This window comes from Cyclopterus lumpus, chromosome 18 (genome assembly GCF_009769545.1).
Source record: "Cyclopterus lumpus isolate fCycLum1 chromosome 18, fCycLum1.pri, whole genome shotgun sequence".
NCBI lineage: Eukaryota > Metazoa > Chordata > Actinopteri > Perciformes > Cyclopteridae > Cyclopterus > Cyclopterus lumpus.
The window spans coordinates 14507295-14522088 of record NC_046983.1 but is presented as its reverse complement, the minus strand read 5'-3'; the positions used below and the strand labels follow the sequence as shown (position 1 = coordinate 14522088).

The window sequence follows — 14794 nt, the reverse complement described above, 5'->3', positions numbered from 1 at the left end:
TCCCTGCATCTGGACTTTGTGCTCAGCGCGTCTCAAAGACTCTCTGAGCAGCGGAGGTCACGGCGCTGAAGTTGCAGCAGAGAGAAGAGTTCGATCAAGTGAACCAACAGAAGAGACAGGTGATGGTGTTTATGAGCAGTGATGCCTCCTGCCTGGTGGGCCGGCCTCCTGCCATGGCAATGCTGATGCGGCCCCTCCCCCCCTCTACCACTTTCATGGTCCATGCCTACTACTAATTATTCATACATTTCTGTGTACAGATTGTAAAGCCCTCTGAGGGGAGTTTGTAATTTGGGATTGTGGGCTATACAAAATAAACTGAATTGAATTGAATTGGTGGTGTCCATGAGCAGCGATGTTGTTCATGAGCAGCGATGTTGTCCATGAGCAGCGATGTTGTCCATGAGCAGCGATGTTGTTCATGAGCAGCGATGTTGTCCATGAGCAGCGATGTTGTCCATGAGCAGCGATGTTGTCCATGAGCAGCGATGTTGTTCATGAGCAGTGATGTTGTTCATGAGCAGCGATGTTGTCCATGAGCAGCGATGTTGTCCATGAGCAGCGATGTTGTTCATGAGCAGCGATGTTGTTCATGAGCAGCGATGTTGTCCATGAGCAGCGATGTTGTCCATGAGCAGCGATGTTGTCCATGAGCAGCGATGTTGTCCATGAGCAGCGATGTTGTCCATGAGCAGCGATGTTGTTCATGAGCAGCGATGTTGTTCATGAGCAGCGCTGGAGATCCATTCTTTGTGTAAAGAGTGGAAGTTGGCGCCGTGACGTCACCCATTGGTCTGTGGACTACCGCTTTGAGGCCACGAGCTCCTGATCCATGTGACACACGTAGAAGCCGTGCTTCACCATTATTTGTGATTTTGATGAAACGTGCGCAAGCTAATTGCTTAGTGCGACATTAACATAAGTAATTTGCTCCGTCTTGGCTATTTTGCAACTGATGAAAGGAAGTTACCATATTTGGAATGCGGCGGAATGCTGTAGGGATGCCGGCCCTGGTAGGGACAGCAAACTGTCAATCACAGTTAGCCCGCCCTAAAGGATACTCTACTTTATTTCACTTTAAATGGACCATAATTTGTGCTGTATTTAAAGAAGACTTGAAACTAGAGATTGAGACCATAAACTCACGTTTACAATGTTTACTGAGGGAATAAATCAAGAGAGAAGTAGAGTAATTTATATAGACTTCTATACAACCAGAGGAGTCGCCCCCTGGTGGTCAATAGAGAGAATGCAGGTTTAAGGCAATTCCACATTGACTTCACTTTTTTAGACCTGGAAGTTGCCGCCTTTACTGAATATGATCTTGTTGGGAATTAATTCAAATAAGTGACATTACAGGAATAATTAATTGTGGATGTATGCATATGTGTCCTTTTAGATTGTCTGTGTGTTGAGTATGGAGTTGGTTAGCTAGATTAGCATAAAGGCTGGAAGCAGGTTGATTTACAGGCTGGAACTATCTGTCCGTGAACAGCAGGCGGGTGCAGCTTCTCTACAGTGCATTACTATTCAAAGGTATAAGTACAAACAGTGAATGAGTGACATGTAGCATCATTCACATCACATGTGTATTCATCCGCGGCTGTGACAGGATTTAAAATTATTACAACCACAGCCACTCTCGGATTCCATAAAAAGTGTCGAGAGAAGCGTATTTACAAACTGCTGGTTTGGCTCTGCATTTAGGATTCAGTGGCAACAAACATATAGAACGACCCCCGGCTAATCATTTAACCTTGCCTCTGCATAATGCATGTGCAGATTAGCTGTCGTGATGTGACCTATATTACCCTGTACATAATAGACTAGACACAGAAGTCGCTGCAATGATCATGCACCTGCTAATTATCCCAATATTTCAGGAAAGCAAACCTCTTTTGTTTTCTGCCTTGGGAAATCATTTTTGTCAGGCATTCTTTTTGAATGGATTGACACACATGATCAGTTGCCCCGCTCCAGCAGGATGGGGGTCCTCAGGAATGCTGGTGCTTGGCTGTGTGTCAGGATGAGGTGCAGCCAAATCCTTTACACTCGCTCCTGGCTGTCAGCGCCACGGCGTGTCCCAGATGTTGATGCTGCTCCAGCTGCTGGCACAAACTCAGAGTACGAACGGAGGCGTTTAGTCTCTACACTCATTATTCTTCCAAACACCAGAGGAAGTGCAAACAAAATAAACTGTGACGAATCAAAAAGACAACGAGTGTAACTTATAGATATGCCCATAGACTGTAGGTGTACCCAAACCAACCTCCTCAAGGCCGAGGAGGAATTGTAATTATCTGTCAACTCGTATCTCGTAAATAACCAATCACATATTAAAAGCATTATAAAGAAAACAAAGGTTGAAAATCTTGTAAACAATTTTATTTGACTGCAAAATAAATACTTACACAAATAAGACTTCAAAGTATTTAAAAGTGAACTGCGTCCAAGTATAAACTAAGCTTCAGTGTATTACCTGCAGTCATTTCGTACTGTTAGCGCCATTAACTTCTAGTGCCGTTTCAAGTCCCTAAAGATGTTCTAAATTTAGCCCCTTTTTTAACTGCTGGTTTGACAAAAACTAGATTATTGATTATTTGACAACTACTTCCCGTCCACTCTGTATCCCCCGAGAGCTTGGAAGGCGATACAATCAAGCAGTGGGCCCCTTAAGTGTCTCGTCCCAAAGACAGTAAAACCTCAAATTGTACGTAACTTGCACGTAACATGTTTTGCCGCCGCCAAGGTAACGGGATCTATCGCAACGGGGTGTTGCATTTTTATTTCGAGCCCTTGCACCCTCCCTGTCTCACCAGGTGACGTCAGTGAGGTCCATGAGGGTTCATGGTTTAGGCCTTAAGGAGGATGTTGCAATTGGGCCCAAGGCATTCTTATCCAGCTCATGGAGGCGCATGTATGAGACACATGTCACTGAAAGTGTACACAATGGGATCTTGATTCAATCTGGACACGAGACGCTTGAAATTTCAAGTGTTACTGGGGTATTTGTGACAGTACAATCAGCAATATAGATATAATAGAATATATATATATAGAATAAAGAATCCCTGAGTGGAATCAAGACCTTGTTGACTAGCATCCGTCAACATCAGCCCTGTGGCACATCCTCTGTTGTGGAGCTCTTACGATGGTATCAGCAGGTTGACTCCATACGTGGCAGAAATCAATGGCCCCCACTGTCCTGTACGTGTGATGACCAACCACATGGAAACAGGCTGGTTCAGGCTCTGGTTGGCAAAGGGGAGAGAACAAGCACATACAGGACCAAATGTCCAACTGGAGGGCAGAAGTGATGGATGAGTGGAGAGATGCCGAAATGTTGCCTTTGATTTACTACCTCAGGAAAACTTGCATGCAAAGCCACCGGTGCATGTAGGCACTGACTAGCTACTGAAGGTTTGGTCACTGTCCAGCAGCTGACTTTTAATACTCAAATGTCAGAGTGTTCCTGAATGCACCACTAGCTTTCAAATCAGTCCTTACTCCCTATTGTGGACCCACGCAATGAAAAGGTCAGCATGATAGATTAACCATCCAAGGAAAGTCTCCACACACTGATATTAATGGTAAAGTGTACAATATGTAGTTATATTTGTAAATGTTTCTAGAAGGAGTGTGTCCGCTATGACTCGACGGAAAGATTGTTTTCTGTTTTGTTCGTTGTTTTGGGGCCACAAGAATAATGTCGTAGGATTCAATTCAATTCAGTTTATTTTGTATCAGCAGGGCCATGGCAGGAGGCCGGGCCACGGAGGCGGGAGGAATTACGAAAGAGGCCATTGGGAAGGAGGCAAGGAGCAGGAAGCAGGGGCAAGGAGGCAGGACCCAGGAGCCAGGACCCGCTTCAGACACAGCCAGGTCCGATGGACCCTATGAGGTGAGAAGGTACAAAGACTACAGGGAAGAAGTAAAGTTTGTAGTGTGCAATGAAGAGACGTGAATTCGTCCATAAGGAGAGAGAGAAGAGGAGATAGGTGCTCAGTGTATCCTAAAACATCCCCCAGCAGACTATAAGCCTATAGCAGCATATCAAGGGGCTGGACCAGGGCAAACCTGATTCAGCCCTAACTATAAGCACTATTAAAGAGGAACGTCTTAAGTCTGTTTGCACATGGCTCACCTCTGAGCGCAACAGGCTGGCATAACGAGGTGGCATCATGCTTGTTTCCTACAGGTGCCATCTGTGTGTCTGTGTGTGTGTGTTGAATGAGGTGACTGTGTCTGCCTCCCAGACTGAAAGTGGAAGCTGGGAACCACGAGTAGCCCCACATTTAGTGAGCGCAGCTCTCTAGTGGGGAAATATGGTATTACAAAGTCCTTAAGATATGATGGTGCATCACCAATCAAGGCTTTGTAGGTGAGGAGAAGAATTTTAAACGTGATTCTTGATTGAAAGAAAAAGGTTGCATCAAGAACCATAACCTTCAAAAGGTTATGACATGGATCGACTTCATCTCTGGAGTAATATCAGTGAAGATAACCAAATGTATTGTTGCATCAGTGTGTGGCGAGTAAGATCAACAATATACAGACAGTAACAACAGTCTGTTACATTGGTGAAAGACATTTTCCCACTCATTCATGGCCGATAAAGTAAACAGAAATTAAAACATTAGATGACGCATGGTTCAATGTTGTTACCATAACAGCAGATGTGCATAGAGGACATTTAACATGGGGGCAATGAATACATATTTAGAACATCTATTTAAAGTGACTACTACGAACAGAAACGTGTTCTGGTGGTTGATAATCCCAATATTAATGCTCTGGCAGGGTTCAATGAAGCACCACATTGTTGGATCTCTGTCTGAATCACTTTTTAAGCGGCAGCTTGTCCTCCGGGGGATTGCGTGCTTTGCCCGGGCACATTTATTCTTGCGAGGCACACATGCATGTTGATGCTGTCGCCAAATCTCCCCAGCCCTAATTTGCATACGATGATTGGCCACATGGTTTCATACACACGTTCCTGATTGGCCTGCATTTCCTGTTTTCATTCTCAAAAAGATTTTATTGTTACTTTCCTTTGACCAGTACACAGCTGCGGTCTGTACCTCCAGGCTCTATGTCCTCTCCTACAGTCCTGGATGTTTCCCATTCAAAAAGCTCAGGGAAGTGTGTTGCACAGGTGGAGGCAGGGAGGTTCGCGTTAGTGGGGGCATTAAGAGACGAAAGCTCGATCAGAGCCTTTTCAAATAGATTACTGTTTTACAAGAGATGGCGGTTGGTTTGTCAGATTTACGTCTCTTGAGACCTTTTGCCTCCAAAGAGGCGCAGTGTGTAAGCACTTCCCTAAGGACATTCCCAGACAACTAAACTGCATTCTCCATCCTGTGTGAAGGGAAATGTAAACACGCTGCACATTGAAACAAACCAAACACCCCGATGAACAGCTGTACCTGCAGTTAGTTTACTCGCCGTTAGTTCCCTTTGTGAGCTCTACTGTCCCACATACCTCCCCATCCAGGAAGTCACCCAAACGCTGAGCTGCCCTCCTTCTTTTTTGGGCCTTTTCAGGACAAACGTCACTGCATTAAAACAGCGCAAGCTGCCGGTTGTCGTCCACGTTTGTTTTGCCACAAGAACACATGATGACTATGCTGGATTTTCAACAAAACTTCAGAGTTATTTGCAGCAAAAATGGGAACCTGATTTTGTGGAGACAGCATTGGTATGTTGGTTGTCCGGTCTGGAGGAGGTTTCAGGTTGCTCACATGTGTTCCAGCACCGCTCACAATGTCTTTGAATTCAACTGTCATATCTATGCTATGGAGCTGGAGCTGCTCATTTCATCTGCATAATGGAACATGTATAATAAAAGACATTCATATCAAATCTGTCCAGGCATCAACAGAAACCTCATTGGTATTCTGTTACAGGTGGTTTCATTTAGTAGTCTGCACTCCCTCCAGTGGCTCCGATACAGCTTTGTATCTTTCTGTATCTTTAAAAAAAATATTGTTATCATTTTGTAGATGTATTGATTATATATATCTTACATATTTCATATATATTTACCATCACTGTGCTCAGGGGACATCAGGAAACTAACGGTATCTTATTTGTACATACATTTATATACACTGATCTGTATACCTGGTGTACTTCATTTCTGTCTAGAGATCAGTTACTTATTATCTTACAGTTTTCAGTTTTTTTTACTGACTGTTGTCATGATACTGGAGCATGTCACCATGACGGAGCGCCCCGGCTCTGTTTCCCAGCTGTGTTTTAGCTTGTGAAGCTCATTTATTCCTGTTCAGTTCCAGCTGGAGATTTGTACCCGTAATGATTCAAAAGGATGTTCCCGAGATCTTTCCATCATCCCTGTGCTCTGTGAATAAAACATTTAATCGTTTCATTTGTGCCATTGAGCTACGTAATTAGACGTTCAATCACGTTTACTGGCACCCATCATCATCATCATCTACATTTGTCCCATTTTCTCGTCTAATTCCGTTTCTTTTGTGTCATTGTAAAATCTCCCCGTGCCTTTCATATGGCCTTTTTTTCCTGTGGCTTGTTAAAGTGTTTTCACATGAAGCCTCTGAGAATCAAGTTATGTTTTAATATCAGGGCCACCAGTAGAGTCTCTTTGAGTCTGCACACCACAAAGATGGACTGTATTTATGTATTCATATCACAGAGCTGATCCCGGGCTGGTCCGCAGAGGGCCAGCGCCTCCTACAGGCACAATGCATAAAGAGTCTCTGCAGGATGCCTACACAAAACAACCAACCCAATAAAACCACAGATATCATATTCAATGCTCATCATCTTTAATGTAGCGAGTTTGAAGTCTTTGTCTACTTCACCCGTCACTCAACCAGGAATCAATAATTGTCCTGTTATCCCCCTCAGCCTCTGAGTAGTGTGTAGAAGTGTACAACCAAAATCACAAGCAATAAATCAGTGCATCTGTGCTATAAATGTTAGAAATAACAAAAATAGAAATAAACAATAAAAAAACTAAATGCACGAAAAGGAAAACAACTAAATTGCATAAGAAATGTACAAGACAGAAGCATCTGTGTTACAAATGCTGGATGAGGGAACGTAAAAAAATCATGGACCCAAAAGTTATAGCATCACCAAATGAATTGAGGACCCTGAAATGAGTTTTGTGAAGGTGTTTCATAATCTCACGACCAGGGGTGTTGCCAATTCTCTCACTTTGTTGAAACATTGGCTTTCAGACACAGTCTCCTGTGGACCAAACTAATGTAGAATGGATGGTCTTTATCTTTGACTTGAATGAATAACTGTGGCCGTGGGATGGAACACGTTGCTCCAGCTCAAGAGAAGCGCTGTGCATAACCAACGCATTAATCAAGCGGTCACGTGCACGGTGAGATGACAAAGCGTTCGTGCTCTCTCTCTGTACATTTGAGTTCCTTTTCCTCTGGAGAATCACAAGGAGTTTTATTGCTTCTGGACGGAATTCAAAGCGATTGCCTCTGTGAGGCTCTCAACATGGAGAGAGGGCCGGCGGCTAGCAGCTAACGGTGCCGGCCACGGCAACAGTGCTGACAGCGGTTACAGTGTTACGCTTGCTTTAGGCTCGGCAAGTCGGGGCTTTTCAGACGCAACATGACAGCACTGCTAACATGTCCGAGGACTCTGATTCGTTTGTTTAAATGCTTACAGGAACCTTTCAACCCTTTTCATCATTAAACTTTTGAAACTTTACTTTTTTTGTTACAGTGATTCCATAAAAGCGATAAAGTATGTCCTTGAATTTATGAGTTTACATTTTATTACAATTCCTCCTTGGTTGGTTTATGGTGTTTGAACGATAACATTTCTTCTTCTTCTTCTTCACGTTACACTTTTCGGTCCCCGGCTCATGTAGTCTTAAAGCGCTTTGAGCGGTCGGAAGACTAGGAAAGCAAAAGTAAAGTAAAGTCTATTTAGCAAACACACTTTTCCACTCATGCACTCAACTGCTGAATTTACTAACTCCACATGTCAGTAAGTTCAAAATTCAATGATGTTTATCATCTAATCCATCCATCAATATATTAGCTTGGGTCTTTAGGGCTGGAGCTGATCCCCCAGGACTTGTTGGACCCTGCAAACACAGCCTCCCTCTTTCATCTCATTAATGAGTGTTATTTATGTGTTTACTTCCAGACTAGATTACTGCCACACATTCATGCACTTTTTCACATTGCTGACTTTGCTAATCTGCACACTCTATTGTTTGTTTTGAGTTAACTGAAGTTGAATAATTGTATTGGTTTGAAGTATAACTTTAGCATGAACTTCCCATGGTGTTTGTTGGTTCACCAAATATCTTTTGTCTTAGTCAACAGTCGTGAAAGTATGTCAACAGTAAGAGGATTCTGTACTTCAACTGGGAAAACACATTTATATCCTGTCTTTGACATATTTTGGTTTCAAATTGCAGCTTTCCATCCGCTTGGAGTCTGATTTCTGTCCACACTTGTGCTCCAGAGGTCTGCAAAGGTGACCTGTCTGCTCAAACACTCCATGTTTGTGGATGTGACTGTAAAATCAATTGACACATTACGACAAACAAGTCTGCGTTCATTTTGTGACAAAGTAACAGGCCAGGCTGTTCTCCTCCAGCAATCATAACTCTATCTTTTTTTCTTTTTTTCTAAACCTTTTTTTTAACCAGGTGAGTCCCATTGAGATTAAAAATCTCTTTTTCGAGGGTGACCTGGCCATGACAGGCTGTGAACAATAATGTGCATTATTGTACATATCCCACAAAATCAATGACTATGTAACCATGAAGCAGACTGCAGAGGTCCAACAAAGACCGGTCTGTCAGCTGTTTGCTCCCCGTGTGAAACCAGAAGTCAACGTTGACTTATTTGTCTCGTATCCGGCTACTTCACTAACGGCCTAATGGAGGTATTTTAACCCAAACCTAACTAAGTAGTTCTGTTTGCTAAACCTAAGCAAGCTGATCTTTGCCGAGACCTAACTGAGTGGATTCTTGTGAGGACGGCATTTATTTTGAAAAGATTGCATGCTTGTAATGAGCAGACATTTTAACTTTTGTGGGAAAACACACAAAAAGTTAGGAGTGACATGTTTTTGTGGCAATGCTACACTGCAACTACCTGATTATGCAGACTTGATGTTCTCTATGATGATTCATATACAGCAAGTCTCACACGTTATACAGCAAGTCTCACACTTTATGGAAGCCAATAGATGTCTGGAATACTAGAAGAAATAACAATATCTTTAAATGATATATAATCTAGCAGCATGGTGGTTTGCTAAGATGATCTAAAGTCTGGGATTTGCAGCAAAAAGGGGAAATCATGCAAAACTCCCTGCTAGGGCTGTCATGTCATGCATTCATTTCTGTTAAATGAATAATGCATAAAAAATGCAAATTAACACATATATTATTTAATGTTAAATAAATTGATTTGTTAACAATTCCAACCGGTCGGTGCATTCCTTGTATGTCAGATTTAAGCCTAAATAGCAAGCTTATGTTTAATGATAAAAAAACATATAAGAATTATTGAAAATTAAATTTCTAATTCCCCCTTTGTATTTAATTTGTATTGTATTTGTTTGGTGTGCATTGTCCCTGTAAAATAAACAATCAACAGTAAAACTGTAACAAACTGCATATTATGTAATGTTTTTAATTGTGAATAAATAAAAGGTATGGAGTTCTTATAAGCCAAATGTACTGACAATTCCAAGTTAAACTACCTATTGGCAGAATGACCAGTTATTCAAATATATATAATATTATTTGTTTATGATTAGATGCCTTAGCATGTAATGTTGTACCTAGTTAGTCTATATAGTTGGGCAAACAGTACAAAGTACAACATTCTTCTCTGACACTTAGTAAAGTATTCAGTATTGAGAGGCACAAAATGGCTCATACGCTCACAAGTATTGTACTGAAATACTAAATTCCACCACTGTTATTTGTTAAAAGAAAAACACAGACCCATTCATGACATTAAGAAAACTGTTTATTGGAGAGCAGATTATCAATGCTTAGTGTTTAAATTTCACAGCTTTGGATTAGTTGTCTTTTGCTTTCAGTCTTGCACACGGTGCGAAGAGCTCAAAGTCATTTCACAGACCAGATGAAGTCCATTCCCTCATGGACTGAATCCGATGAATTCCAAATGTTTTCCTTCAGGGTTATTTTTCTGTAATTACACAATTTGTAATGGTCACACAGGCAAATGTATAAAATAAACAATATATATTCTGTAACGTACATTATTACACTGGTTAAAAAACTAACAATACAATGAACGTTCCTGCTCTCCACACGGCACCAAGCAGAGCCGTGATGACAGTGCGACCCAAGGAGATCTACTTTGTCGCAGCTACAGTCAGTCCACCAGGGGGTGCTGTTGTCCCACCGCAGAGAGAGGCGACGGCAGCGTGTCCTGGAGCCTCGGCAAGTAAGGCGTAAATGAATGAATGAATGAAACCCTTGGACGTGGTCAGCACCGCCATCGTTTCACAACTCAGGTCTCTCCCGAAGATGAATGTAATGTTCCTGTTGTGCTTGAGCCATGTGCATCATTGTGAAATGTCTCTTTAAATCTCAAAGTTTACCATTTATCATTGGTTCTTTTATTTGCGATAATAAAAAGTAGTTCTGTCAGCATGTGACCATCATCATAAGAAACACGTCTAACACAGTGATGATAAGACTTATTCCAAAGTTTCCAATGTGAAGAAAGAGTTGATAACTTTCTACTAATATGGACAAGAAGTCTTCAAAGTCTTCTGAAAAAAATGGAAAATGGGACGTCTCCTCCAGCCACGACGACTGATCAAACTCCATCTGCCGATGAGCAGAAGACATGATCCGATACCATTTTTTCCTTTCCGATACCTGAACTTGCGAATCGGCCGATTACGAGTACCAATCCGATACCAGTGTGTTTAATAAACAAAGAGAGCCTTGTACACTGCACCTTTTTAAAATGTGTAATGTATTGACAATTTGCTCTGGCTAACGTTACACTCTCTGCTAGCGCCTGCCCAATCCGTACGGAGCATGTGCAACTCTCAACAGAGATAGGCAAGAAGCCAAATGGTGCACTCGTTAGCTACTAATAGTGCGAGCTAATATCGGATTGATGCATGTACTCGCTGATACCCCATCCAGCGTTTCCAGCTGCATCAGAGGCATTTCTGATTCTGGTATCGGAACAACCCCAATAAGGAGTGTTTGACCTTGAGTTGACATTGTTTCTGAGGTTAAGAATGAACTCAAGCTCCGCGAAGCAGTTTTTTTTTATGCCGGTGTGAAATGCCATGAATGTGACGGAGCACGAAAGCATCTCAGGATAACAGACCCAATCTCTCCCCCCCCCCCCCACAAGTGTCAACCGAGAGCCCCGTGGTGAAGACCACGCCTCGGAGTCCACCATGTCCTGTCGTTGACATACGTTTCTTGGCATCAGAGAGAAGCGAAGCGGCGGGTTACTGCGGCGGGGTGCAGCGGTGGCTCTTGTAAGTCCCCAGGTGGCGGAAGCTGCGTCCACATTGCTGGCAGCAGTACGGCGTGGCCCCGCTGTGGATCCTCTGGTGGGTGTACAGGTTCCCCAGCTCTTTGAAGCGTCTGCCACACTGCGGGCAGGCGTACGGGCTCTCGCCGGTGTGCACCCGCTGGTGTCTCTTGAGTCCCGATAGCACCGAGAATCCTTTCCCGCACTGGGGACAGGGGAAGGGGCTCTGGGCCCCGCTGTGCACCAGCCTGTGGCTTTTTAAGCGGGCCGCGTGGCGGAACCGCTCCCCGCACTCCGGACACATGAAGGGCTTCTCCCCGGTGTGGATGCGCTGGTGCTGCCTCAGGTTGCCAAGATAGTTAAAGTGGCGGCCGCAGTCCCCGCACTCGTACCCGCCTTCGATTTTAATCTCCTTTTTCACCGCGGCCCCTCCCCGCCCGAGGCCGAGGCCGAGGCCGAGGCCGGCCCCGACTCCCGCGCCAGCCCCTGCTCCCTCGTCCTCATCCTGTTCCCCGCCGCCCTTCCTGGACTCACGGCCGCCGTCTTCCATGGCGGGCGCGGCTGAGCAGGTGGACTGCAGGACCTGGAGGGCCTGGGCGCCGGCGGAGTCCGAGTGTATCAGCTTGACGTGTTCCTCCAGGAACACGGAGTCGGGGCAGAAGGTTCCGCACAGAGAGCAGATGTAGGTGTGGCCGGGGAACTGCTGGCCTGAAACCACAAACACACATTATTTCATCCGCTAATAAAAGCAAAACTACAAATCACACAAGTCTTCTCCAGTCCACTGTGCTTTATTCTGGTCTTCATCAGTAATCATTATTCATATATAAATAAAGCTATTATTATTATCATCAGTGGTGTCTGAGGTTGATTCTGGTTTCTTACATCCAGTCAAAATTACACAAAATTCTGCATTAATAGAAATGTATTTCATAATAATGTAAACAACATATAATAGAAACAGGCATAAATAAAGCATGGGGAATTTGAGAAGAGTTTTTATATATATATATATATATATATATATATATATATATATATATATATATATATATATACACATACATATACATATACATATATATATATATATATATATATATACACATATTGTTGCTAATTTTATGAATAAGATGGTATGTTATTTTGGCAAAGTGGTTAACTTTAGCTGACTTCCGTTCAACAAAAGGGTTTGAAAATGTCGACTAATACCTAGTAGTTTCATTTTAGTTGGTTTCCATAGTTACGGTGTTTACAAGCATCCGCTCTGAATGTCTCCTCAACCTTTTGAATCCACGGGCTTTCAAAGATAGAATGTCTTCATTTTAGCTGGCGTTCAACAAAGAGCCCTCTCTCAAATCAAGAACATAATAACTCTCACAAAGAGTTTCTTTTGAGTTCAGCTAAAAGTGAAAATAAAAAAAGCTTTTAAAGTCATTTAAAGATTCACTTCAAATCACCAGCCCCCCCCTACCCCAAAAAACTGTGGTTAAACTATTGAGTGGCTGGGAGACTTTGGAGTCCAGTGGCAGATGGACAAAGTTTATAATACATTCATTCAGTCTTGTGCCCCCCCCACCCCACACACACACACACGTTCTTACCAACCTGCCACAGGCCGGTTTGTGTTGCCCTCCAGCGGACTCCCTCCCTCCCCTGGAGAGCTCTGGGTCTCCATGCTGAACTCAGAGGGCTGGACGTGTGGCAGCGGGGCCTGGGCCTGCTCCAGTCCACCCCTCTCCCTCTTCGGAGACACATCTCCCTCATCATCATCATCCTCCTCCTCCTCCTCCTCATCGCCAGTCGGGGTGTCCTCACACTCGGGCTCCTTCATGACTGGGGGGGAATATGATCACATCAGAATTGTAATGCATGAATTTACTCTTCATGTTTTCTCAATTCTATCAGATACTCTTTACTTATTGGCCTTTCATGGAGGCCACTTACATTAGCAACAGTAATATATATATATACATACACACACAGAAATTATGAAATACCAACTCATGATAATTAAGTATCAACATCCTGATTAAAATATTTTGTGCAATCCAAAAATATCGTGCATTAACATGACAACTACCGTACCAAGACCAGTTTGTTGCTATGTTTTGGTTTTGTGTTTGTCATAATGTGACCAATTTATCCCATTGAAGCACAAATCCTTCTTGTAAACTTGCATTTTATACTTTTTTGAGACTATATTCCTGAGCCTTTTTACAAGATAATAAGGACAATCTTCCCTAGCAATTTTCTAAATAGTCCACAGGTCGTCTAATATCAATATACATATCAATAAAAAGGTACGAACAACAGTAATTATGACTCACACGCTCATAAAATCAACTATGTAGATGTGTATGTATAACTTGTCATCCATTTCTCCCGCACCACTGGTCTTCCATACTAACACGCTGTTGTTCCCCGTGCAGTAACAACTGTTTACCCTTCAGCTCTGGAGAATACTCCATCGGTGCGATCCACTCGTAGTCGTACATCCGCTTGCTGCCAGAGGGGAGCATGCTGAAGAGGTCGTCCGTGGCGGCATCGGAGTCTCCGTGCCCGGGCCCGGAGCCGGCCATGCCGTCGTCCGGCCACAGGTGGAGGGAGTGCGGGTCCGGATCTGGGCGAGCCTCCCTGTCGCCGCTGGCTTGGCTGCTCTGGTCTCCGTCCATGTCCGCGCCCCCCCTCGAGTTCTTGTCCTTCATCAGATAGTCGCAGATGGCGTCGATGTTCTCCTTCTTCACGCCGGGCATGAGAACCTTGGCTCTCCTCGGATCGACACTATTGTGCTTGTTGCCGGAGCCGATGTCGTGTTTTTTGTAGGCGGCGTCCGCAGACGGCTCCGCGGTCGCAGCGCCGGGGAAAGGGTCCCTGCCGTCCCGCTGGACTGTGTCCAGTCTTTCCTTCAACTCCTCGATCTCCTCGCTCTTTTCGCGCAGCTCCATCTTCAGCACTCGTATCCTGATGCTGACCATTTTGCGGATCTCCGACAGCGCTGTCTCCAGCACCGCGGCGATGTTTCTGCCGAGATGCTCGGTGATGTCGCTGACCGAGCAGAGCAGCTCCTCGTCGTGCTCCAGCTCCAGGAAATTGCCGTCGGCTCGGCTCGCCGAACCGGGTTGCTCCATGAAGGCGCCGTGGAGCTCAGGGGACAGGCCGGTTTCGACGAAACAGTGGTTCCGTTTGCGGCTCATAGATCGGCTCGGCTGGGGGCTCTGTTTCCCGAAGAGTTTGGCTAGCTAAAAGCTACTCTACAAGCTAATGTTTGGGTGATGCTGAAA

The 14794-nt window shown here is 44.0% G+C and overlaps 1 protein-coding gene across 1 annotated transcript; it reads right to left on the bottom strand.

Moving 5' to 3' along the window:
* Positions 1-9989: 9989 nt before the first annotated feature.
* Positions 9990-14794, bottom strand: znf16l (zinc finger protein 16 like). The gene is made up of 3 exons (XM_034557802.1): positions 13957-14794; positions 13119-13346; positions 9990-12218 (listed from the first exon to the last, which is right to left on the bottom strand). Exons 1-3 carry the CDS (start codon positions 14705-14707, stop codon positions 11485-11487), a joined length of 1713 nt encoding a protein of 570 aa, XP_034413693.1. The 5' UTR covers positions 14708-14794; the 3' UTR covers positions 9990-11484.